The sequence below is a fragment of the Trichosurus vulpecula genome, chromosome 7 (assembly GCF_011100635.1).
Source record: "Trichosurus vulpecula isolate mTriVul1 chromosome 7, mTriVul1.pri, whole genome shotgun sequence".
NCBI classification, from domain to species: Eukaryota; Metazoa; Chordata; class Mammalia; order Diprotodontia; family Phalangeridae; genus Trichosurus; species Trichosurus vulpecula.
Window position 1 is genome coordinate 78,336,150 of NC_050579.1, and position 27,911 is coordinate 78,364,060.

General features: G+C 39.4%; 1 protein-coding gene across 3 annotated transcripts in view; it reads left to right on the forward strand.

The window, feature by feature from the left end:
• The window catches only part of ALG14 (ALG14 UDP-N-acetylglucosaminyltransferase subunit), a 105,387-nt gene that overhangs the window by 22,323 nt on the left and 55,153 nt on the right, over positions 1 to 27,911 (forward strand). For 2 of the 3 annotated variants that reach the window (XR_005010948.1, XM_036769257.1), the window contains exon 3: positions 11,661 to 11,783. The exons of the other annotated variant lie outside the window; for it this stretch is intronic. Coding sequence is in view for 1 of the 2 variants with exons in the window: in XM_036769257.1 (XP_036625152.1) it covers positions 11,661 to 11,783 (123 nt within the window). In the remaining variant the exon portion in view is untranslated. The remainder of the gene's footprint in view (positions 1 to 11,660; positions 11,784 to 27,911) is intronic. 3 annotated transcript variants of the gene reach the window in all.

The following is a 27,911-nucleotide window of genomic DNA, read 5'->3' on the forward strand; positions in this document are numbered from 1 at the left end:
TGCTACAGTCATTATTATCCTCCTTTTATACATGAGGGGTGCTAGTACTGGTTGTCTTCCTCTGTGTAGAGGCTCCTGCCCTTTTGTAGGCACTGCAGGAAGGAAAACTGGTGTGGGGCAGCAGTGACCGGGCACCTGCCCACAGCACTGCTGTTCAGTGGTATCTCAGCATCAGCCACCAGATGGCGCTCCTAGCTGGAACTACCAACCCAGACCTCTCATGTACGTAAACCCAGGTTCCCGGTACGTGCCCAGTTTTCTCTCTGCCACATCTGGTGTTCAAAATATTTTTAAATATAAGTTATTGGACAATATTTCATAAATTTGTACATAAAAAGCTGTTTGAGAAGGATTGTTCATTGCAGAGACTACCATTGTCATGGAACTGGATAAAACAGGACTTGGCAGTGGGTTCTAGACACGTCCTGAAATTGCAAAGTGACTCTAATTTTCTCTTTCATGTCACACTCCATACAACAAACTGGGGAGAGCAGAACTTTATATTTCCGAGAGTAATAAATTTTCCCAGCCTTAGTTCAGTGCAGTTCAACAAATACCGAATTTGTAAAGTTCAACAGATCTCATAGTTAGTTATAAAGCTGTTCAGTCTCATCCTAGAACCACAAAGCAGAGGGACTCTCATGTGATACAACTTCCCGTCATAGAGGAGTACATTGAAGTATGGGAGATGTGGAGTCCACACAAATGTGTCCTAGTGTGTGAAGTGTAACAAGGCAAATCATTAATAGCAGCATCAGACTTGCCAGAGCATTTTTCTTTCCTACAATACACTGCTGAATCTCATGATCTGAAATTCTGAGCCCAGATTCCTTATTCTGGAAATAATCCTAGGTAATTAATTCCACTGAATACATAAGTGATTTCTAGTATCCATCTTCATTATGGGAATTCTATAATATTGTAGCACTTGAGCATTCCCGATCCCTCTTAATTCTGATGCCTGCTGCCTCTTGATTATTTCCAATTTATTCTGTGTATAGCTTGTTTGTACGCTCCCATGCTACATTGTAAACTCCTCAAGGGCAGGAGCTGTCTTTTGCCTTTCTTTGTATCCACAGCACTTAGCACAGTGCCTGGCACATAGTAAGCATTTTATAAATGTTTACTGACCCGACTGACTGACTCAGCTTCAGCAATGCCTAAAAGAAATGCATTTTTAAAAGGTATTTTAAAAACTTAATAAAGTAATCATTTTTGGTTCAAAACTTGATCCAAATTTGAATATCCAAAAATAATATTCTCAAGCATAAAAACATATTTAAAAAATCTTTTTAAAGTAGCTCATGTCTCCACTTTCCATTTACTTTCTTCCTAACTTCAGGTGACCCCCCACCACCACAACCACTCCCACACACAAAATGCCCACTCCCAAAGTCAGTGGGGATGGAGGAGGCTTTGTCTTTCCAACATCTCCACAAGTTTCTGGTGTCTATAAACAGATCATCAGAGTATTCAGTCAGGAGACTTCTGAGTCTTGTCCTAGGATACTTACTAGTCCCAGTCCCTACCATTCCTCCTCCCGCAGCAGCACAGATAGCAGTTGTCTCCCACCTTATCTGTCTGTGTCAGGAGTCTTCAACATCCAAGTGACTGTGTTCCCTCTGGCCGTGTGGGCATCCCCAGATGACTAAGGCAGGCACGGTCTGCTATCCTTGTAACCAGAAGCAGATCAGCCCTCACCTGGAATCTCCATGGAGCAAGCAAGCTCTTACGGGCTGTCTCAGGACCTTGTCTGATCCTTTAGTTTTAAAAAGACTCTGATCTCTGCAGTGAAGAATGCTTCTCAAACATCTTTTTACATCCAGATTTGTGAAATATTTTTCAATAACTTATTTTTTAAAATATTTTTAACACCAGATGTGGCAGAGAGAAAACTGGGCAGTACAATGAAAGATGGCAAAGTCTTGGCCACTCAATTTATGTTAATCCCTTGAGGCTGCACAAGCTACAAACTTTCCCTCCTTCTTTCCTCCCCCACCCCCACCCCCTTCCTGAAGAATGTGAAGCAAGATAAGCCTGCCTAATAAGGTGTAACGTCATCTGAGCGGCCAGGTGACCTGTCTGAGATTGTATGTCCTGGGATTTGACCCAGTGTCTCTTGACCAGCGCCCTTTCCACAACTCAGTGCTGTTTGGTGATTTGAGACCAAGGAGGTTGCGTGCAAGGCTCAGCACAGATTTGGTATTCAATAGTGGAATGAATAATATGAAGTTATTTCTCAAGAAATATAGGTAGAAGGTCTAGAAAATGTTAGCTTTCCTCTCAAGTAAAAATGATATCTACTATTTAGATATCTGAATTGCATTTATTAGCTAATGTAAAGGCATACTTCTCCCCGCCCCTCTTTCCTCCTAAAAGTATTACATCCCTGCCCCCCCCCCTCCCCGCCCCAACCCTGTTATAACAAAGCCACTTTAACCTATGTGCATTCATTTTGATGAAGAAATTGATTTTGGTGCAGACCCAAGCCTTTGATAAGTAGGTAGCAGAGTTCAGCCAATCAGAAAATTGTTGTCCGCTCTTTTGAGGTACAGGTGAGAGTTCTGGAATGCATGTGGAAGGGAGATGTGACAAAATCAGGAAGGGCTGAGGAGATGGGAGGTGTTTAGCTTGGAGAAAAGGAGGAGGAAAGACAGGATGGCCAAGACTTTCAAAGGTGGTCATGTAGAAGAGGGGATAAACTTGTTATTTGTCTCCAGAGGGTAGAACCCAGCAATAGTTCATAGGAGTGGCAGAAACAGACATAGATTTGATATCAGGAAAAGCTTCTGAACATTAGAGCCGCCCCAAAGTGGGGTTAATGAATTTAGACTACCTCTTTTAGAACTTAAGCAGTGAATTGAATTCAGCAAACATTTATTAAGAATCTGCTCTATGTGAGGGGCAGCTAAGTGGTACAGTGGATAAAACCCTGGGCTTTGGAATCAGGAAGACTCATCTTCCTGAGTTCAAATCTGGCCTCAGATACTTACTAGCTGTGTGAACTTGGGCAGGTCACTTAACTCTGCCTCAGTTTCCTCATCTATAAAATGAGCTGGAGAAGGAAATGGCAAGCCACTCCAGTATGCCAAGAAAACCCCAAAATGGGGTCACTAAGAGTCAGAAATGATTGAAACAACACAACAACAACACTCTGTGAAGGAGGAAAGAAAAGGGTACATAGGATACTCTACTGCTGTCCTCTGCATTAGTCATGTGAAGATGACCTAGTTCCCTGCCCTCAAACACTTATCAAATTCTAATGGGACAGAATACAAATAAATATGATACAAGATAAGCTATGAAGGGAGGAAAAGTGAGATCAAGATATTTCTCTAGGAAAATTTAAGCAGTTTGCCCGGGAGGAAAGTAAATAATGGTTTGAAGGGGAAGCAGGGCCAAGCTACATTTTTTTTTTAAAGAATGGGAAGACCTGAGGATGTCTGTAAACAGAAATGAAAGGGTCATTTTTTAAAAGGAAGAGATTAGAGATGAGAAGGAAAAAAGGTCCCTGAGGAGTTGGGATCAGGGGCAGGAGGGAAAAGATCAGCCTTGGCAAAGAGGAAGGACCACTTCATGCTGAGACCAGAGGGAGAAAAGGCAAGGTTAAGTGAAAACAGAGTAGTGTTGAGATGGGATCGGAGTAGGGGAGGGAGTTGAGGGAGCAAGGACAGATCACTTGAGTCTTTTCAGTGAAAGGGTCAAGGGATCGTGGAGAGTGGTATATTGGTATTTACTTCTGATGGTCAAATCCATTCAGTTTCAAACAAACCTACTACAAAGGGACTTTGGATCATAATTGTTTTTGGGTTGGGGAATACCTAGAAAAGGGTTCACCTCACAGTTGGTTCTTGTGTAGGAATTCTGGGCTGTTGAGGAACATCTAGAAATGAATATACAACTTAGTGGGCCAAAAATACTGTACTTATTGTAGTGCGATGTTTGTAGGCTAAAGAAGGGAATTGTCGGTGCCCCTGGAAGAATTCACTTCATGATCCAAATAACAATTTGCTTCCAATTTAGCAACATGTAGTTTTATTTTCTATTAACTTTAACAGATTTTTTTCGCAGCCCTGTTTTGTATGTTAAAATTAGTGCCAATTTCTACATTGTGTAGTTTCTGAATATTTGTTATTTTTTGTCAGTACCTCAGAATTTTTTTTTAACCACAAAATACTGTGATTCAAAATGATGGACTCAATAAGTGGACTTTATTTAACAATACCTATTTTTTCCCACAAGGTGGGGTGCTAACTTAACATACCATATACAAAAACCTAATTTGTCTGTTTTTAACATAATACCCTTTTATTCTTGAACTTAGCACTACTGGGATATGTTGCTTTAAAAAAATTTTTTTTAATTACAAGCAATACTGAAAAATAAACCTGTTTCTGCCACTTTTCTGCCTGTAAGCTGGGCTGCAGCTCATGATTTTTAGAAATTCTCCCTCAGTTATATTGTGAGAGTTAACATAACATGCACATGTAATATATTTAGTCTCTATCTTTGTAAAAGTTTCTTTTTCTTTGTTTTGATAATAGAATTTAACTGTAGGAAGAATCATTTTACATATAAAAAAATCTCATTAACCTGGTTTCTCTTGGGTAGAAGACAGTAATGAAAAGTCTGGATCAAAAAAATTTTGTAGATGCGGTTTTGTTATTTTTTTTAACTACTAAAACATGGTATTGGTCAGTAGGGTTTCATGAATTCGTGTCTCACTGAACATAATGATTTGCAAATACATCTCTTAGACTCATAGTACCCTGCCCTAGTCAGATTATATCTGAAGTATTATGTTTGGTTCTGGGTTTAACTATTTAGGAAGGACATTGATAAGTTAGAAGGCATTCAGGAGAGGGCAGCCAGGATGGTAAAGGGCCTCAGGTTCATGTTATGTGAGAATTTGTTGAAAACCTGGGGCATTTAGTCTGGAGAAGACTCATCGGGACATCGGGACATGACTGTCCTCAGGTATCTGAAGGGCCGTTTTGCGGAGGACGGATTGGGTTTGTTGTACTTGGCTCTGTAAGACAGAACTAGGAGCAATAGGCAGAAGTTAAAGGGAGGCAGATTTAGGCTTCATAGAAGGAAAAAGTGGCATGGGTTGTCACAGTGCTGGTATGTTCCTTCTTACTGGTGGTGTTCACACACAGGCTGGATGACCCGTGGTTATAGAAGGTTCTTACTCTGGTACATGTTGGTACAAAATTTTGATTCTCTTTGATGTGTTGCTTTTCCAGAACTATTCTCTTAAGTAGCTTAATTATACCCCCTGAGATTTTCTTTTCCACTTCATTTGCTTAGTAAACCCTGTTTATGTAGCTGGGTCAAAGACAGACTTCATTTTTGCCCCTGCTTAAATCATCACAAATACTCAAGTCTTGCCTATCCTTAAAAAACATTAAAAAAAAAAAAACTTTGGAAAGACTCAGACTTATGAAGGAAGAGGTTATCCACCTTCAGAGAAAGAGAGGACAAATAAATATAGTGCAGTCTTACAGAGATACATATGAATGTATACATCTATATGAGTATGATTATAGATATCTAAACGTATATGTGAATGTAAGTGTATACATGTGTGTATGTATGTGCGTGCATATGTGTGTATATACACATATGTGTGTCTGTGTGTATAAATATATCTGCACTCAATTGTAGCCTTCTTGGGGGCCGGGGTGACAAGGAGGAAAAAAAACAAAGTAGAAAGTGCAAGGCAGAGAACAAAAGAACTCACAAGGAGACAAAGAAAAGATGGACAGCTCTGAACACAATGTGTAGTATTTATTCTACAGGCTTTCTTGAAATGGAAATTTATTGCTGTATATTTGGAATCTTCTCTTATGTTCTGCTGTGCACATGGTAATGCTTTTTTTCCTTTTCTTATTTTGTATTCAAGTTTTACTATTTGTATTTTAGTTTGTAATCTTTCTTTTTCTTTTTTATTGTGTATTTTAAGTTTTAGTATTTAAGTTTAAAATAAGTTAATTAGAAAAAAAACTTCACCTTGACCTTGACATTTCCTCAAGCTACAAATCTTTTTCCTTTCATTGCTAAACTTGGACCCTCCCTGCCTCTATTTCCTGACCATTCCTTCACAGAATAACAAAATCTCAAAGTTGAAAGGGAGCTCAGAGGCCAGTTCACACCTGTTTGAGAATGCCCACTCTAGGAGACCCAACAAGGGATCCTCCAGTTTTTTCTTAAAGACCTCCAATGAGAAGGAACCCATTACCTCCTTGGGCAGCCAGTGGTACTTTTGAGTGGCTCTAATTGTAAAGAAGGCTGTTCCATTGCATCTTGCCAAAATCTGTCTGCAACTTCCACCCATTGTTTCTAGTTCTGATAATATTGTGAAGTCCCATCTCCAATCTGGTTACCACCTCCTCTATGTTCTCCATTTTATAAATGTCCTTCCTACCAGAACTGCACTCAGGACTCCATAGTATAATAGGACCGTACTTCCTTTGTTTTTCTCTTGATGTAGCCTAAAATTGCTATCACTCCTCAATCCCTGGCAATCTGGCTTCTGACCCCACCAATCTACTGAAACTTCCTTCCCAAACGGCTTCTTAATTACTAATCCAAATCAAGGCACATTCAAGTGTCATGAATTAATGAACCATTCAAACACTTATTAAGGACACACTATGTGCAAGGAACATACCATATATACAAGGTCCTATGCTAGGTAACTTACCCTCCCATGACCTCTCTGCAGCATCACTGATCACCCTTCCCTCCCGGATCCTGCCTTCCCACCTTGGCCATTGTGGTGCTATTCTTCCTCGGCTCTTTTACCCAGCACTTGAGTTTCCTTCCTTTCCCCCTTCATGTGGTTTGTTCCTGAGACCCTGTTTATGCCCTGTTTTCTCTTTCTGCAGTCTCCTCCTTGGTGATCTTACTTCCTCAGTGGATTCAGTTTCAACTCCATGTAAATTTCCAAAGAGGTGTGTGTGTGTGTGTGTGTGTGTGTGATAGAGATGTATATATTACATATTTGTGTATGCATATATATGTATATGTGTACATGCGTGCCTACACATGCATACTTTTTTTTATATGCATGCACACACATACCTTATCTCCTTTGAACCTCATTATTGTATCTTCAGTTGCCTGTTTTATGTTTCTGTCTGGATGGATATCTGGCATGTACTCAAACCCAGCATGTCCAAAATCTTCCCCCCTTCCTGCTTCTGTAATTCCGTTGATGACATCTTCGTCATCTTCCTAGTCACCCAGGCTTGGAATCTTTGAATTATCTTTAACTTCTCCTTGCTCTCTCATCTCTCATCTAATAAATCCCCAGATTCTGTCTGTTCTGCCCTTACAACCTCTCTCAAATCTGTCCCTTTCTCTTTACCAGCCTGTTGCCACCCTGATTTAGGTCCTCACCTAAACTTTGCAATAGCCTCCTTTGTTGGTCAACTTCCAGCCTAGCCGCCCTCAGGTCCATTCTCCAAGTAACCATCAGAATATTTTCTTTATTCATAGGTCTGATCATTTTACTCTTCTGCTAAAAATCCCTCAGTGTCTCCCTGTTGGCTATGGCATAAAATATAATCTCCTTATTTTGGCATATAAGACCTTCCATTATCTGGCTTCATTGTATATTTCAGTTTCATTTTCCTATTACTTACGTGCACTCTTATATTCCAGCCAAACTGGACTACCAGCTGTTCCCCACATTTGGCATGTCCTTTCCCACTTCTATGCATTCATGCGTGCCACCTCCCAAGCCTAGAATGCATATCTTCCTCTTCTGTCTTTCAAAATCTTTATCATGACTTGTTAATAAAACACTTAACCTCTCTGAGACTCAGTTTTCTCATCTGTAAAATGAGGCTTAATAATACATGTAATACCTATCTTAGCAGGTTCTTATGACAATCAAATGAGATAATATATTTAAAGTACCATATAAAAGTCAGCTATTATAGCATGCCATGTATGAGATGTAATAATGAATCATTCAGATAATCGGTTTTAGTCAGACAGTCTGACATGGTTTATTTTGGAATATATATTATATATGATATCATTTAAGAAGCAGTTGCAGAAGATAAGTAAAACCACTTCTTGGTTATATAAAGTTTATCTTATCATTTCATTTGGTTGTCATACCAAGTAAAGATTTCTTAGTGTTTCCATAGCTCTACGATAATGCTGCATTCATAAAAAGAATAAATTAATTGCAGTGAGTTGCAAGACTTGGGAAGATCAAAGAATAATTTCATAGACCATCTTGATTTGTACTTTTGTGGTTGATGATGCCATCAGGATTCTTTGGTAAAATAATTTCCACATAAATCACTAGGACATACTATTTAATTTACGTTGTGAATTTACTTCCAGAGAGCTCTGTGGTTCTTAGCAGCGTAGTCATTTTGAAGCACACTCTTTAAATTACTAGTATTCACACAATGTCGTTTTCGTTCAGTAGTTTTTCAGCCATGGCTCACTCTTCACGACCCCATTTGGGGTTTTCTTGGCAAAGATACTAGAGTGGTTTGCCATGTCCTTCTCCAGCTCATTTTACAGATGAGGAAACTGAGGCAATCAGGGTGAAGTGACTTGCCCAGGGTAGCACAGCTAGTAAGTGTCTGAGGCTAGATTTGAACTCAGGAAGATGAGTTTTAGTGACTCCCAGCCTAGCATTTATCCATTGCCACCACCTATCTGCCTAATTCATACAGTACTAGTGTTTTATTCAGCATTCCATTAAGGTTCAAGAAATTCTACAGAAATGTTCTGTTCTCTTTTAGATTTTCACTATTCTTACCCATACATAATAATTCCACTTTCCAGTCTTCCTGCTGATAACATCTAGCATACCTCTGTAAGTATGTTTAATCAGCTAATTACCACATGTTTCTTATGGGAGTGTCACAAGTCACCGTGCTAGATTCTGAGGAGGTTACTGAGCAAAAGTATGACACGTCTGTTCTCACTGAGTGTGCAGCTCTATTGGGGGAGTTACGCATGAGAATATAACTAGTAATACAAATTGTGTAATTTTAAACATATGTGTTAGACACAGGTGTGAACGTGTGTGTGTGTGTATATATATATGTACACACATATAAACATGCATGCACATATTATATTGAATAGACATAGAACACTTCCTTATAGGGAGGTAAACCTTGATCACAACAAGCCCTTCCCTAGAGGAATCTTACCCACTGATTTTTGGCGATGCCAAAGACAAAGAAGAGAGCATACATGGTGGTGGGGGGCACTTTTTAGGATGGAGGCATCAACAAAAACAGATCTAGGTATTTATTGGGCTTTGTCCACATCCTGTAAACACCCTGCAGAAGTTAGTTTGCTCAGGAGTCTGGAAGGGGAATAGCCAAGAGGAGAAGGGGAATGGGGGGGGAAGGTGGAGGAAGGGACGGGAAGGGGAAAAAGCGGAGGAACAGGGAGGAGGAGGAGGAAGCTGTCTACTTGCTACTTTCTGATGAATCTGATTTTGGTTCTTAGAGTTCATGGAAAGTGTCAGGAAGGTACCTAGTACTTACCCTGCTTTTTCAATTGGGGACCACAACAGGTAGTGAAGGTCTTCTTAGTCATTCCTTTTGAGTTATTGCTACATTAGATCTGATTTGATTGCATGCACACCTCTGATCTCATCATTTTGTCTCTGTGATTTTCAGAGGGAGAGTTGTTAAGATCAAAATATGCCCCTCTGATTCTCCCTTGCATTCTTTTGCATCATGCAATGGAGAGAGCACTCATCCTGTGCTATCATGGGGTAAAGGAAAGGAGGACTCAGTCTCTTGAAGAGAGCATTCATCTCCTCACCTTCCCTCTTTCTCCATTCCTAGATTTGATGCTCCATATAAGTTCCTTCATTCTCCTTTTCTGTGTCATCTGTTATAGCTGTCCAAGGCTGAAAGAATATGTGTTCAGATGTATTTAAGGTCAGGTATGGTCATGCATATACCTTGAAAGGCAAATTCCTTGGATAAATAAACCTTTAGGGTTTTTTCTTTATACTCTAATTTCAATTTTTAAAAGACTATATTTTAATTAATCATAGGATCGTAGAGTTGGTTGGAATCTTAACTATCATCTAGTCTGGGCCCCTCCTTTTCTAGTTAAGGAAATGGAATCCCAGATGAGCTGCAAAGGTGATGGAGTGGCTATTTGAACCCAGGGCATCGAAAGCCAATGCTCTTCCCATTGCATGATAGGGATCCATTGAATGATAGGCTAGGTAGACCTGTATTCTGAATTCTGTTTTCTGAAAAGAAGAGCCACAATAGCCTGGGGATTCCCTGAGGTCTCTCCAGTTTGGGAGTAAAGTTTTCCTGTCAGGGATCTGGAAGAAGGAAAAGGTGAAACTCTTCATTGACAAAAATTAAGGAGTAGCAGAAACTTGTGATCCTTTCTCACCTCCCTTTTCGCTCCCTTTTCTTCCTTCCTCGAATGCCATCTCTTTTGCCCTCGTTTGAGCTTTTGGCTGTCAAACTAACTGCTTGTCCCACCCATTTCTGCCTTGCCCCAATAATATACCATGTTCAAAATCACCTATCCCCCTTCTGTCCTTTCCTCAGGTTGGTGGATCTCAACTAGGTATTAGGAAGAAACAAATTTAATTTAACTAATTAATGGGAAGGTATGTGTAACTAGCTTGTTTGAATTTTAGAAGGTGCTGTTCTGTAATCCAGAAGGGCCTCTGTGTAGAATTTCAGGCAGTGTAACTAAGTGAAGGAAGTATGTAATGTGGTGATGATTCAGTTAGGGGACCAGAGGAGCCTAGCTAGCATCCTGGTAGAGAAACAAGGAAGCTTGTCTACTGCAGTCACTCTGAGTTTTGTATCAAGGAGTCTTTAGAGGAGCTTCAAAACAGCTTTTATACTGCATTGACCCCAGAAAGACTTTCTCAGTTTAAGTTCATACAGCCCCTTCGCTCGCTCTCTAGGCTGGGTTCCAGCCATTTTCCTTTGTCCTCCAGAAGGTTAGCCTTCGCCTCACAAAGTAACCCTGCTTTTCACATGATTGAGTCCTCAGGGAAGCCTTCCAAAGCCAAGACTTGGATCCTTGTTCACACTAGCTCCTCATCAGATGAGTCTTCCTGATTCCAGGCCAAGCACTCTGTCTACTGTGCCACCTAGCTACCCCGCACCCCGTATGTTTTAGAGGGGATTATTTTTTAAGGATGTTCTGGACTAGGTGAACCATTCTGAAATTCTGTGATTCCATGACTGGTGAAGTGTGTCAGGGTGAAATATGTTAAAACATTGACATTCAAAGAAGGTGGAAGAGGGATTCTTCTTCCCCTTTGTGCTTTAAAGAATAGGATTTCCTCAAGCCCAAAGTAGAGAATCATGCAGTCTTGTTTAGGAGTTTAATTGTTTGCTTTATGTGGAAACTTAGATTTTTAACATGGTTTTTGAATAAGATTAGATGGTTGCTGAGATGCCTTCTATCTCTAAAAATTTTGTAATACTAAATTTTCAGTCACGTCTTAGTTAGGTGTGTTTTATTCAACTAAGTGAATAAAATAAGCTTTCTGTTTTGGAAGTGCTTAGACAAGAAAAGATGACTAAGTAAAAGAGTGATTCATGCTGATGCCAGTAAGTGGTCATATTTCACCGCAGTGGCAATCTAACACGAGAGTCGGGTTTTCTCTTTCCTTGTAGTACACCACTCATGTCATCCCAAGGAGTCGGGAGGTTCAGCAGTCTTGGAGCTCTACGGTGTTCACAACCTTGTATGCTGTGTTGTACTCCCTTCCTCTGACTTTTCGACTCAAGCCAGACTTGGTAGGTAAAATTTGATGGGTCACAATAAACATGGAATATGAAATATCTGCTAGGGCCCACACCAATCACAGAACATACATGGTGTCTTAGAAGAAATCCCTTGAACAAACTTTGCCGAAAGACGTGAGAGAAATTGCTTTAATTGGTGGTATCACTTAAGAGAGGCTGAATGGGGCAGTAGAAGGAGTCTGCTTTGAAATGATGGGGTCTGGGCCCAGATCCTAGACCTGCCACCCACTACCTCTGTGACTTTGGCCAAGGCTTCTAACCTCTCCGGGTTTTGGTTTCCACAGCTGTTAGATTGCAGTGTTAGACTACATGATCTCTTCATCCCCTTCAAGCTCCAGATCAGTGATCAATGAACTTAAGGTTAGTCCTGTTAATTTTTTTCAGGGCTTCCTGTAAGTGGTTCCCCTTTGGTGTAGTTAGCCAACTTGTGGATTCTTTACATGCACCTGAGAGCCTTGAGCTGATAGCAGGAAGGAGCTTCTAGGGTAGAAAAGAGCTAACTCTTCACTGTCATCTCTTTTGGGAGGCAAAGTCTGCTTACCAGATATGGAATGTGTTGATAGAATTTTATAGCTTCTCTCCTTTCATAAAAGAAGGCAGTACAGAAAAGAAAGATTAAAAAGTTAAGCTAGTAAGCTCTGTAACTGGTACTTTCTCTGCAATTTAGTATTAGACAAGGGCCTCTAACCCCTTAACCCTTAACTTAATTTAACTTAACCCTTATGGGGTTAAGTGATTTGCCCAAGACTACACAGCTAATATGTGTCAGAAGCTGGATCTAAACCTAGGTATTCCTGGCCCTGAGGTCACCTTTCCATACACTACACGACAGTCCTTCTCTTTTATTCTATTTATTATAGGATCCATTTCATTGAAACAACATATTGGCAACTTTTGGCCTTTTGGCTTTCGGGCATTCATTATCAGATGAGCATATATTTAAACAGCTCAACTCAAGTATGTTTCATCTTAGTCATTCGGAAGAACGGTATCAGTTTAGTCATTGGCCTTTACCACATATCCGTAGTTCAGTCTTACCAGCTCTTTCGAGCGAGAACTTTTAAATCTAAGCCCTCTGTTTTGGATTTCTCCAAATTATTGATGAAGCCGGGATTTCTCCCCTACTCCCCAGCCACACCTTGAGGATCCAGGAAAGAATCTTAGACATCTGAAATTCTAGCACTTTTTTAGGAGCTGATTATCCCCCCAAAAGTATTTGATAGAACAGACAACAATTGAATCGAAGTTCTCAGTTCCATTAGACTGGAAACATTCCATACAAACTTACTAGACTTGTGAACCGATATATAAAATTGTGAATTGATATGTAAAAGGTACAAGGCTGGGAAGGTGGAGGCGGGGGGAGCCAGAGGGGGAAGGGGTAGACCAGAACCCTTAAGACATTTCCAAAGATTTAAGGATAAAAATGAGACTTGTCCAAAGCTGCTTTAAACTTTGTTAATTAGAAATGGCCATTATAAATGTGACAAGCAAGAAGGTTTCATTTACCTTTGACAAGAAGTGGTTATCACAAAGGGAATTCTTTCTTCTTAACATGGCTGATTTATACATGAAGCCACTTAATCACTACCCAGCCAAAGTGAAATAGAAAAATGACTCATGACCTGTATTTAAACTGATTTTATTTACTACTCTTTAGAATGAGAAACCTCTGTAGAATAAAATATTTTTTCTTTGGAATGGAAAGAAAATGCTACTTTGGGAAAGAATAGCACTGAAGTGATCTGAATTGACTAGTTTGCTTAGATACGTAGGCAGAGAGGGCACCGTTTGGGTTTGACTTTAGCAGTGTGCCCCTGAATCAGTAAGTCTGGGAAATTTACTCAGTTCTTTATTTCTTTTTCCCATTTATAAAATAGACATAAAAATAGATATTGACCTTAGAGGCCTAATGTGAGTGCCAAATAGCTGCAAGTCTTTATACTTTTTTGAATATAGAAATGCTAAGTAGTTGGGGAGAACTCCTAGTACATAAATTAGCAGTGGGCACTTTGAAAGGTGCATTTCAGGCAAGTCAAGAGTTCATTCATTACTTTTTCAGTGCAATAAGTAATTCTCTAGTAATCTAAAAAGGTTGATGTTACTTCCTAGAGGCCTTTTTCTCTTCCAGGAACTGACTTTAACGTTGAGAAGAATTTAAAGGGTTGATCTTATTTCAAGTTACATAGAGCCGCCTGTTGTCTCTTCAAAATAGGTTTTATCTCTTCTCCTCACCCCCATCCCCAAAGGGAGGCAGAGTTAAAAGGACAGAGCCTTTGGATTCATAGGGCTTGGGCTCAAAATCCTGCCTTTGCCGGTTACTAACCATTTGACTTTGGGCAAAGCTCTTAACTTTGCCGAGTCTCATTTTCTTCATCTGTTGACCAAGGGGGTTGGACTAGATGGCCTCTGAGCTCCTCCTCCAGCTCTTGGTCTATGATTCTCTTGAAAGTGATATCCTACCTAAAGTGTAATCATTCTTTTCAGTGTCAGTGACAAAGCAAGAATACATATCTCTGCTAAAGAGTTGTTTTATCTTCACATAAGCAATATGAATGAAATTTATTAGAAAATTTAACTAGATTTTAAGACTCATTATGGCAAATGATATGTAAAAATCAATATGAAATATTATTTTTTCAAGGTTTTTGTTAAGAGCATAACCTAAAGTAACCAGTAGAATTTTAGAGGAATATTTTTAAATTGACATTTGAGTTTAGAATGAAATAGTATGTAACATAGACTTTGGTTTGCTGAAGTTAATCCCTTAGGTGAAAAGTGTTTCTGTAGTAGAAAATAACAAATTCTCTTTTGAAAGCCTAAGTTTGATCTTAAGCAGTTACTGAAATGGATCATTTCTTCTCCTGGTAAGACCACTAAACATCTTTTTCCTTTATCACATTCCTAATACTTCATATATTGTTATATTTTTATTTTTTTGTTGTTATTATTGAAGGTAATCAGGACTAAGTGACTTGCCCAGGGTCACACAGTTAGTGTTTGAGGTCACATTTGAACTCACATCCTCCTGACTCCAAGGCAGGTGTTCTATCCACTATGCCACCTAGCTGCCCCTATTACTATATTTTTCAAGGACGTATAAGTGTTATAATGCTAGGACATCTGTAGATTACTTCAGGGATCTGTAACTTCATTACTTTAATAGTGATTATAGCCCATCTATAACTTAGATGATTTTCAAGAGTTCTAGTGGCTGAAAAATTTATTGCCCTTTAGCCAACCATGTGTGTGTGTGCTTGTGCCTGGATGTGCACAGGCAGGGGGGAGAGAGGGAGAGGGAGAGACATGAGAGAGAGAGAGAGAGAGAGAGAGAGAGAGAGAGAGAGATGGACAGCTATATAGAGCACTTATTAGGTACTTATTGTGTGCCAAGCACCGAGTCTCTCTAGGTTGGTCCTGGACCCCAGACATTCACTTGGCTTATAGTTGAAATCTTTCCATCTTGTAGAACTTGCCAGAACTTTCACTCCATAAACAAAACATTTAATAACCTGGAATCACCTCCAATTTGAGCCATCAGAGTAGGATTTTAGTATAGTCCCTATAGATTAAGTGTGTAATTCATAGCATATAGAATACCCATCAGGGAAAAGGAAGGGTATGGAATAAAGTGGAGGCTGTCCAGCCTATAAAATAACTGCTTCCATGGTTACTAGAATAAAAGTGTGATTAGGGAACCATAGTTTTCCATATTCTTATCACCTGACCACTGAGTAGTTTAAAAAAGAGTTTAGCAGAACAAGTACTACTAGAATTTAGTCTTTGTCTGAAACATCTGATACAGCTCAGTACCCTAGTTTCTGTTCAACTCGAATCTCTCTGTCTCTCTTTCAAGTTTGTCTGAGTTTGGAAAAAGTTAAACCAACTTTTGAAATCTTTAGCATATTACTAACAAGTATCAAGAAAGTTCTTCTAAGTTCATTTTGTGGGTCACTCAACACCGCGTAGCTTTTGATAAGTTCTCAGATGGGACCATTTTCTGTTCTTCTCCTGCTCAAATGCTATAGCTCCCAGGATCTCTTTTAGAACTTTGTAGCCTTGTTTCCTCAAGGTTCCCCAGGATGCACAGACTTTTTTCATTGTAATTTTGTTTGGCTCTGGGAAATGGAAAGAAATGAAGTTTTTTTCACTTATGCGATTCTTCTGCGATGAGTTTTTTGGGCTTCAGCAAGTCATGAAACTGTATACGAAGGCATAGAGGGGTCATGATCTGCATCAGTGGAGGAAATATGATGAAATCATGACTCTCTCAGAGTATTAAATAAAGCACAAAATAGGAATAATGGAAAATATCAACTCATCTGTTTACAAAGCTTGAAACCATAGTTAAAAGTAGATGTCTGTTGCCAGATAGTCTGCTTTTATTATCAGATCATCTGTAAAAGAAAGATAATACATACCCTGGTTATATCACAGTTGTTATGTGGCTGAAATGAGATACTTATGAAAATGCTTTGTAAATTATAATGTACTATACAAAGGCAAGTTATTGTTGTTATTATTTTGTTATGTTAAGAAAGAAAGCTTAATTTCTGTTTTCCTTTGGTAATGCAGAGGATACTGTGCTGGTCTCTCTGAGCCACCAGGGGGCACAGGATAAACAGTCCTCTGGGGTCTACCTTTTATCTGAGAGCTTAATTCCTATTAGGTAGGAGGTTCTGGCTTCCTGTTTGTTTAGGAATTCATGGGTGAAATTTGTTGCTCTGACTCCTTCTTTGATGATGACTGTCTTTATCTTCACTGTTCAGATTAATCTCTTCCTCTCAGCGTCACACAGAACATAATTGGGCCTGTATTTCCCTGGGGCATTAGGAGAAATTTATCCTTCCTGGAAGGAATTATTGCCATCTCCCTTTCCATTTCCACTACTACCACTCTCATCAGGTTCTCATTACTTCTTACCTGGACCATAATACCATAATACCGTACTAACTGGTCTTCCTCACTCCAGCTTCTTCCTTCTCCTGTCTGTCTTATGTGCTGCTCCACATGGTCTAGATATAAAAGGTCACATCATAAACAAATGAGAATAAAAAAGAGATATCGTTCACAACTCTGTATGGACCAAACGAGGAATCATAGAAAATGAAATGAATAATTTTGATTACATAAATTGAAACACTTGTTAACAAACAAAATCAAGGCAATTAGAATTAAAATAGAAACAGCCAACAAGAGAAAAAGATTTGCAGTGAGTGTATATATATATATGTATATATATATATATATATATACACGTATGTATGTATGTATAAACACACACACATACATATTCTCACGCATATATACATAGATACATATACCTCTCACACACACATTCTCTCTCTCTCTCTCTCTCTCTCTCTGATGTAAGACCCAAGGGAACTCATCCAAATAGAAGAATGAGAACTCTTATCTAGATAAATGTTTCAGAGGTAGTTCCAAAAACAAGGGAAGCAAGATATCAACAAGGCATATCGTATCAAAAAGGCACTAGGAGTTTTTTGTGGTACATGGTTTGAGGTAATTTCTGCCAGGCTGCTTTCTAATTTTCCACCACTTTTTGTCAGTTAGTCTTCCTCGGTAGTTGGTACCTTTGGATCTATTGAACACTTTTCTGCTGTATTCTTTTGCATCTGGGTCTAATGTTCCAAATTTGGCTTCATTGACCAAATTTTTCTGTTTTTAACTGTTACCAAATACTGGAATCTGATACTGCCAAACCCCCTTGCTTCCTACTTTTTTTTATTATTACCCTTGAGACATTTGATCTTTTGTTCTTCCCCATGAATTTTGTTATTGTTTTCTAGATCTATAAAACTAACCCTTTGGTAGACTGATTAGTATGGCATTGAGTAAGTAAATTAATTTAGGTAGTATAGTATAATTTTTTATTATTTTGGCATAGCCTAATCATTTGCAGTTTGTTCAGTGAAATTTGGATTCAGTCAGTGGGCCACACGTGAGGACCTAGAGGGCCACAGGCTGCAGGTTCCCCACCCCTGCAGATAGGCAGTTTTTTAAAGGTACTATGTATATATATGTTTATGTATATATATGGGTGAATGTGTATGTATGTATATATCTATGTGTGTATGTATATATCTATGTGTGTATGTGTATATATATATACACATATATATATATACATACATATCTATATATATATATAGAGAGAGAGAGAGAGAGAGAGGCAGAGAGCAGACACAGGGTGAGTTGAAGATGAAGGGAAGATATCTAAAAGAAATAAAATCAAATTAAGGGATGAGAGAGGAACATACTGAGAGAGGGAGATAAGGAGAGATAGAATGGGATGGATTATCTCCCATAAAGGTGGCAAGAGGAAGCAGTTCTGTGGGAGGAGGGGAGAGGGCGGATGAGGGGGGAATGAGTGAACATTGCTCTCATCAGATTTGGCCTAAGGAGGGAATACCATACATACCCAATTGGGAATCTTACCCCACAGGAAAGAAGAGGGAAGAAGATAAAAAAAAATGGGGGGGATGATGGAGGGGAGGGCAGATGGGGGTGGAGGTAATCAAAAACAAACACTTTCGAAAGGGGACAGGGTCAAGGGAGAAAATTCAATAAAGGGGGATGGGTTGGGAAGGGGCAAAATATAGTTAGTCTTTCACAACATGAGTATTGTGGAAGGGTTATACATGATACACATGTGGCCTATGTTGAATTGCTTGACTTCTTAGGGAGGGTGGGTGGGAAGGGAAGAGGGGAGAGAATTTGGAACTCAAAGTTTTAAAAACAGATGTTCAAAAACAAACAAAAATGTTTTTGCATGCAACAAGAAAATAAGATACACAGGCAATGGGGCGTAAAAATTTATCTTGCCCTACAAGAAAGGAAGGGAAAAGGGGATGGGAGGGGAGTGGGGTAACAGAGGGGAGCGCTGACTGGGGAACAGGGCAACCAGAATATATGCCATCTTGGAGTGGGGGGGAGGGTAGAAATGGGGAGAAAATTTGTAATCCGAACTCTTGTGAAAATCAATGCTGAAAACTAAATATGTTAAATAAATTTAAAAAAAAGGTACTATGTATAGTTGAGAAATATATATATATATATATATGTATATATATATATATATATACATATATATATATATATATATATTCATTCATAGTCCATTTGGTATTCACCAGTGGTCTATCATATCTAATTTTTCTAAAGTTCTGTTCAGGTCCTCAATTTCTTATTTATCTCTTTTTTGCTATATTATTTTGGTCTGAAAGGAGTACATTGTGCTCTTCAGCTATTATCATTTTACTTTCTATTTCTTCCTGTAATTTTATTAACTCTCCTTTAAGTACTTAGATGGTACGCTATTTATTTCACATATATTGAGTATTGATATTATATCATTGTTGGTGGTGCTTTCAAGCATAATTTAATTTCCCTGTTTTTCTCTCATAAACATGTCAGTTTTTACTGTTGCCACAACAGAGCCCCTGGTTGTTGCCCCTTCTTTTTTGAATTCATCTAAAGCATAATAGGGCAGCTAGGTGGCACAGTAGATAGAATGCCAGGCCTGAAGTCATCTTCCTGAGTTCACATCTAGCCACAGACACTTAATAACTGTGTGACCCTAGGCAAATCACTTAACCCTGTTTGCCTCACTTTTTCATCTGTAAAATGAGCTGGAGAAGGAAATGGCAAAGGGCTCCAGTATCTTTGCCAAGAAAGCCCTAAATGGGGTCATGAATGACTGAAACTACTGAACAACAAAAAGCATGATAAATTTTACTCCAATCTCTCATTTTAACTCCATGTGAATTTTATTTCATGTGTTTCTTTTAAACATGTTGTTTCTACTTTCTAATATATTACTAATATATCTGCTTTCTAACATATTCTGCTATCTTCTTTCTTTTCCATTTTACAAGTGAGTCTAGTCACATTCACAGGAATGTGTTTTAAAATAATTTTTTTAACTTAATAAAGATCCGTTTTCTTACCTTGCTATTCCCCCATTGGGTTGGGGGGACCCCTTGTAATACATATGCATATTCAAGAAAAACTAATTTGCACATGGCCATGTTCAAAAATAATATGTGTGTTTATACCATGTGTTCATGTCTCTGTCTAGAGGTGCACAGCATGCTTCCTTCTCAGTCCTCTGGAATCATGGTTGGTCATTGTGTTGATCAGATTTCTTAATTCTTTCAAAGTTGTTTGCCTTTGCATTGTGGTACATATCGTTCTTTGCTTTTGCTCCTTTCATGTTGCATCATTTATGTGTCTTTCCAGGTTTCTTTCACCTATCTCTTTCATCATTTTTTACAGCATAATAGTATTCTGTGACATTCACATACAATTATTTGTTCTGCAATTCACCATTTAATGGATACCCCCTCAGTTACCAGTTCTTTGCTTCCACACACACAAAAAAAGGCTGCTTTAAATATTTTTGTACATACAGGACCTTTTCCTCTTTCTTTGATCTCCTTGGGGCACAGGCCTAGTAGCAGCATTGCTGGGTGAAAGGACATGCAGGGTTTAGTAACTTGGAGGGCATAGTTCCAAGTTGCTTTCCAGAATGATTGGATCGGATCATAGCTCCGCCAGCAATACGTTACTGTACTTGCTTTCTTGCCTCCACTTAAACGATTGTCATTCTTCTTTTTGTTGGTTTTCCCAAACTGATGGGTACGAAGTGGAACCTCAGAGTTGCTTTAAGTGATAATTATTAACGGTCTGTTCTCCTCTTTGATATCTCCTCTTCCCCCCCTGTACGGAGATATAGTCAACACTGGTGATCTTTAATTGAACAGATCAGTTTCCCCTAGAACACCCCTCCTTCCTTCCCATCCCCCAGATTTCAATCACTGATTCTTACGCTATCACTGTTTTTCTCATCTCACTTTTCTAATCCACTCCTCCTCGCAGTTGATTTATTTTGCTTATCATTCCCTCCCTGAATCTTCCTGCCATCTTCATCCCTTTTCTCCCCTTTTCCTGTCCTTGTTTCCTTTATAAGCACAAATAACTGTATACATACAAGATACATACAGTGTAGATTGGAAGTAATATCAAAGGGAAGGCATGGGGGGGTGGGGCACCAGGGAGAGATAAATACCAGAAAAGGGCTCTTGTAGAAGGTAAAATTCAAGCTGAGTTTTGAAGGAAACCAGGGGAATATAGGTATTGGGAGTGGGAAGAGCATTCTAAGCATGAGAGGACATCCAGTGAAAATGTCTAGAGTCAGGACAAGGAACAGCAAGAGACTAGTGTTACAGCATCAAAGAATATGTGAAGGGGAGTGAAGTGTAAGAAGGCTAGAAGAATAGGAAGGGGCCAAGCTGTGTCCAGAAGTCAAATAGCATTTTTTTGAGGGGGGAAGGCAAGGCAGTTGGGGTTAAGTGACTTGCTCAAGGTCACACAGCTAGTAAGCGTGTCAAGTGTCTGAGGGTGGACTTGAACTCAGGTCCTCCTGACTCCAGGGCCAGTGCTCTACTCACTGCGCCACCTAGCTGTCCCTCAAACAGCATTTTGTTTTTGATCCTGAAGGCAATGTGGAGGGACCAGAGTTTAATAAGTAGGGGAGTAACACAGTCAGACTTGAGCTTTTGGGTAGATCATTTTGGTGGAGGGCAGACTGGAATAGAGAGAGATTTGAAGCAAGAAGACCAACTAGAAGGCTTTTGCCGTAGTCCAGGAGTGAGGTAAAGGGTTTGCAAGAAGGTGGTGGCCGTGTCAAAGGAGAGAAGTGGTCGTACACAAGAAATGCTTTGAAAGTAGAAAGGAAAGCACTTGACAATAGATGGGAGATGGGGTGTGTGTGTGTGTGTGAGAGAGAGAGAGAGTCAATGGTGGCAAATAGTTTAAGAGCCTTGACATTATCCTTGACAGTAACAGAGAAGTTTGGAAAGGGGAAAGATAATGGGTCCGTTTTGGACCTGTTGAGTTTGGGATGTCTACAGGACATCCAGATGGACTGGAGGTCAGGAGAGAGGTTGGGGCTGGGTAAACAAATCTGAGAATCATTTGTGTAGAAGTGACCATTGAATCCATGGAAGCCAACGAGATCTCCAAGAGAAAGTATAATGGAAGAAGAGGGCCTGGAACAGAGCCTTGGTTAGTGGGTGGGACTTGGATGAAGATCCTGCAAGACAGAGACTAAGGAGCAGGAAGACAGGAAGGAGGAGAACCAAGAGAGAAAGCCTTGTTACCAAAACTTAGAGAAGAGTGAGTATCCAGGAGCACAGGGTAATGGAGAGAGCAAGAAGGGTAATGATTAAGGAAAAAGCTATTAGATTTAGCAGTTAAAAGGTCATTAGTAACTTTGGAGAGGGCAGTTTCAACTGAATGAAGAGTGGGCTAGACTGAAGAGGAGAGGCAAAGAAGTGGAGGGGTTTCTCAAGTTTAAAACCTCCTTTGTCGATTTCAGATGGCAGTGATGTTCTGTGATAGCTGCTCCCCTGCCCCTTCCTCCATTTTTTTAATGCTCGTCTTTAGTAACGCAGTTATGAGAATTGGTTAAAAAAGTCCCATCTTTCACATTTCTTTCCTAGTATATTCTTTTTCCTTTCATTCTCTTTCCTTTCTCAAGACCCTCAAAACAGGAAAAAAAAACCAAACCTACTACCAATTTGTCTGTCTTACTTAATTCTTCGTGTAATCCTTGAAGTCATTAGGATTTTGAAGAGAGATTGTCTCTTCTCCCATTAAAATAGAAGCGCTTTACCATCATTCAGCCCCTTCCAATTTCTTTAATGTATTTGCCTTTCCAGGCTGTTTTTGAATCTTCTGTTAGTATATCAGAGTTTCTTCTTAGCTCTTTCTTTGTCTTTTATCAGGAATATTTGAAAGGCCTCCATTCCATCGAGGGAAGGGAATAGTAATTTATTAAGTACCTACTGTGTGTCAGGTAGTGTGCACTCTGCAAGTATCTCATTTTATCTTCACAACAACTCTAGGAGATGGGTGCTGTTGTTATCCTCATTTTACATTTGAGGAAACAGGCAGATTTTAAGTGACTTGCCCAGGGTCATACAGCTACTAAGGATCTGAGGACAAATTTGAATTCAGGTCTTCCTGACCTCAGGCCTAGTGCTCTATCTATGAGCCAATAAAGGTCCATTTTTTCCCCATATAGAATTATACTTGGTCTTGCAGAATAAATTAGTCTTGGTCGTTATTCTTTTGCTTTTTGGAATATCATTCTAAGATTTTTTTTCTCCTTTATTGTAGTAGCTGCCGGGCCTTGTGTAATCCTGATAGTGGTTCCTTCATACCTAAACTGTTTTGTTTTTTTCCCTGGCTATAGTGGTTTTTCTTTAACCAAAAGGTCAAAGAAAGTCATTTTGGAGTGTCTTTCCGGAGGTGACCAGTGGATTCTTTCTATTTTCACTTTTCCTGTTTATTATAATAAATCTGGGAAGTTTTCATGTGTGATTTCTGGAATTGTTGCATCTAGCCTTTTTGAGGAGGATCTTGGTTTCAGGGAATCCATTAATTCTAAGTTGTCTCTCCTTGATCTATTGTCCAGAGCATTTTCGATAGTAGATAGCTTATATTTTCTTCTATTTTCTTTAATTTTTTTGTTTTAATATTTTGTTTTAATATTTTGTTTTTGTTTTAATATTTTTTTGTTTTAATATTTCTTAGCATCTTATCAAGTCATTGATTTGTTTAGTCTGCTCTAATTTTTAAGGATTCACTTAGTTGGATGATGTTTTCTAATTTTTTTCTAAGCCATTCTATGGTTTTTTTCTTCCAAACTTATTTATTTTTTATCTTTTGCTTCATTTCTTCCAAGTATTCTTATAGTCCTTGTGGCCAAGCCATTTTTTTTCTCTCTAGACTCTGCTTGGAGCTGGAGTGGAGTTACTTTGTTCTATTGAGATTTCCTTTTGCGCTACTTTTGACCCATAATGATTCTTAATACCATTCAGTGTCTTATTTTCTTCACTCATATCTCTAGCCTCACTGATTTGGGATTTGTGTCAAGGCTAGATTCTACCCCTTGCCACCCTCTTAAATGAGGTGGTCAGCGCCTCTTTATTCCTGACCTCACTTTTCTGAGTTTCTACTTCTGGATTCCACTTCTTCTCCCGTATGGGCTCAGAGTTCTGGCACATTTCAGTGTTCTCCTCACAGCTCCATCTTTGGCTGGCCCTGGTCAAGGCACTGCTATGGACTACTGCTCTACCTGCCTCCCCCACCCAGCGTTTCCTGGTCATAGTTCTATGATGTCTGTGTTCCCTGGGGCCGCCCTGGTCAAGATGCTGCCATAACCTCCTGCCCTCCCTGGCAGCTTCTGGACAGCTTCCATGCTTTGAGCCCTCTCGTCCATTTTCTTGCCTTGATGCTGACTTCTTTGGCATAACTTTTTTCTACTGTTTGTAACTTCTGGTTATCTTTTTGTTCAATCCTAGGCTGGATAAGGGAGCTTAGCTGAAGTTTATTTTTGGAATTTTTGGTCAATGTATTCTTTTTAGATCATTGATTTAAATCATAGATTTAGATCTAAATCATAGATTCATTTAGATCATTAGATCGTAAAATTAGAGCAGGAGAGTTGGGCACCTCTGTACCTTTCACATGGCCATCTTAATGAAAAATAGGATAATCCTTTGACAGACCTCTTGGTTTGGAAGTGAAAGGTAGGAAAGAGATGGGATAGTACCTCAGGAGGGCAGCAAGGTAGAAACAACAGAGAATTGAGGTTTGGAGACCTGAAAATGTCTATAGATGGCAAAGGAACCGATAGAGAGAGGAAGAATGAAGATTCAAGGAAGGAATGGAAAGATTGTGGAGCTAAGTCTTAGAAGATGAGGAAGGAGCTAGCTTCAGGAGCATACAGGTTAAGCCTTGAAATCAATGGCCTTTCTCTGAGATAGAAAGCATCAGAACGCTGAAGGCAGAGATGGATGTTAAGATGAGGACAAGAATTTAGGCTGCTTTTGTTGGATGCCTCAAGCTCTGTAAAATAGGAACTGGGGTTATGTTAAAAGTAACAGGGGTAGTGGGAAGATTAGTGGGGGAGGGTTGAGGAGAGGGGAGGTGAGTACTTGTGAGAAGAAAAAATTATTACATGTGAGGAAAGGAAAAAAGGTTCCTGTGGTGAATTCATAGGAGAGGAATGAAGCCCAATAGAGGTCAGATAGCACAATTTGAATTCTGTAAGGTCTTTACATATACCAAATTTCCTCAAATATATTAAATATTATAAAGATATGTCCACCTGAAGATTGTGGTTGGCTTAACATTTTTTTTCAAATTAAAAGATGTCTTGATAACTTTTGTTAATGTGCCCTCTTGACTCAGTCCTTTGATAGCACCGTGTGCACAATGTTCAGATCACTGCCATAGACTCTAAAGGGGAAAAACCAAAAAAATAAAATTTAGGAAGAAAGGGGAGGCAGGCAGGGTGATGTAGGGGAAACACACTGGAATCTGACCTGAGCTCTACTCTCTCATTACTTTCTCATTAATTGTGTGACAAGCCACTTAATCTCTATGAATCTTTGTTTCCCCCTCTGCATAACAAGAGGGTGGAAGCAAAAGTTCCATAAGGAACCTTTCAGCCCTGCGATTATTTTCATTCTTTAGAGGCAATTGGGGTTAAGTGACTTGCCCAGGGTCTCACAGCTAGTGTCTGAAGCCACATTTGAACTCTGGTCCTCCCGACTTCAGGGCTGGTGTTCCAGCCACTCTACCACCTCCCTGCACCTCCCGCCCCATACAGGTATTTTTAAATTAATTGATGTTGATATCTTTTATTTTTATATCTACCTGAATTTATTATGGTGAATTAAACGAGGTATTTCAAAGGTAAATATACCTACATTTCCCAGTGATAACTCCTGCCCCCCCCCCCCCATAGAGCCATTCCTTTATAAAAATTTAAAAACAGAGGGGAAGGAACTTCAGCAAAACTAACCAGACAACTGTGCCAGATGTGTGTGAGTATTCCATTTAAGAGTACCTAGCTAGCCAGCCTGGGAGTGAGGAACACCTGAGTTCAGGGCCCACCTCTGACACATCCCAACCCTGAGATCCAGGACAAAGCATTTAATGGCTTAGTATCCCATGCAACTCTGTGAGACTTTGAGTTGCAAAACAGCTGCTGGTCTTTTCAGGTAGGAGTTTTCTCACTGAGGGTTAGCTACATCAGTGAAATCCCAGGTCCAGTCGAAAAAATCCCTCAAAGAAAACACACACACACACACACTCTCTCTCTCTCTCTCTCTCTCTCTCTCTCTCTCTCTCTCTATCTCTCTCTCTGTCTCTCTCTCTCTCTCTCTCTCTCTCTCTCTCTCTCTCTCTCTCTCACACACACACACACACACACACACACACAGAGAAATATGCATGTGTATTAACAAACCCTAAATTTAATTTTTTTTTATGTAAAAAGTAAATGTCTGACTTTCCCACGTGTTACAAATTGGAAGGAAATGGACCATTTTGGACTAATAATCTGCCTCTGTGCCTGAATCTTAAGCTGGTTTAATTCACCATGACAAATTCAGATATATTTACTACATCTCCACTCATGCTTTATATGAAAGGAGGCCATTATTTCACTTAGTCACTTTTCCCATGATCCATACCCAGTTAGAACTGTGAAATGTCCAAGTTCACAGCATGGTTTAGCAAACTGCTGAGATGGATAATAGATTTTTGTCCGTAACTAGTATACTGTGATTTTTTTTATTAGCTATTTTTTCTGGTAAGCCGCAAACCTGGGTGGTGCCTGGATTATCACTATTCGCATAGTCTATAAAGTTTTTATGAGTCTATTGATTGACATGTGTTTTTTACATTAAGAAGAGTCAATTAAGTTCTTGTTGGTTTGCCAAAACACCACTACAGGAACTATTTTTTCCCCTTAACTATTGTTGAGTTTTATTCTGCTTATGTAATGACCTTCATCTGGTTTTACATTTTTTGTCATCAAAAACCATTCAATATATTCAAAGGAAAACTAAGCTGAAGACAAGGTCGACTCTATCAAGATGCTTATCTGTAAAAGGAGCCAAGTTGGGAAAAGGTTTTTACATAAGCCAAGTCGTATCAGACATAATTAAAGCTCAGTTTTCTCCTTTAAGTCTGTCTAGTTTCTCCATTATCCAGTCCTCCCAAAAATCATGGATATAATCCTGGTATTCCTTTTATTTCCCTTTCACTCCATGCACCATGAATTTGGCTACCCTCATAAAGATATAGAGAGAAGCCAAAAATCTGACATTATTTGTGTTCCATATGGCCGGTGGTTTCATGGGCATAGCCCTTCCAGTGTCTGGCTTCCTCTTTCTGACAAGCTGCTTTTCCTACCTGCAAGTTGAAAATCACAGCTGGGCCGGTGACCTGGCTGGCTGGCAGCCTGTTACGGGATACAGCAGAACTGGGAAGGATATGCTTAATCTCCACAACTCTTCTTCTACACTTCAGTCCAGTGGCTCTAATACACACAGCTCCTCCATTGAAAACTGTGTTCTATATTTTTAGCCATTGGGTTTAGGTTTTTTTAATATGCAGATTTTTTTTCTTTCCTTTTATTGAAAATATCTTAGAAGCTTGAAAGTGACTTTTCTTTCCTCTCCAATTGGATCTTTTTTTCCACTTGGCAAACAGCTCATTTTTCCCCTCTCCACAAGCCAACATGACATCGCCTGCTGCATTGCTTCTTGTTTCCTCGTTGCCTGCATCACTGTTAAGAGTTGTCCGCATTCCAGCAGAATAGTGTTAGGCCTTTCTTTATTTGGTGTGGCCTCTTTCATTCGAAGAGTTATCCAAGATGCTCTGAATTGAATCATGGAGTTGCCAGGAGAACAAAAATGGGACTGAGAGGGAAAGAAACTGAGTGGTGGGAATGGGAACTTTTTAAAACATTGCTGTGGCTTACGGAAATATTTAGAGCTTGTTTCTGATCAACAGCATGAAGTGGATTCCATGTCAGTGAAATTTATAGAGCTTGACTAGCAGTGATGGAGTTAATTTATTAAAAATAGTGAAGAAAGTGGCCGGTGCTAAGTGAGAAGGGAAAGTAGAATATAGGAGAATTAACCATGACGTGGATTACATAGATGAACCTCGGGGTTTTGAATGCGTCAGTGATTTCATTCTAAAACTGTACATCCATGGAAGATGGGGGGA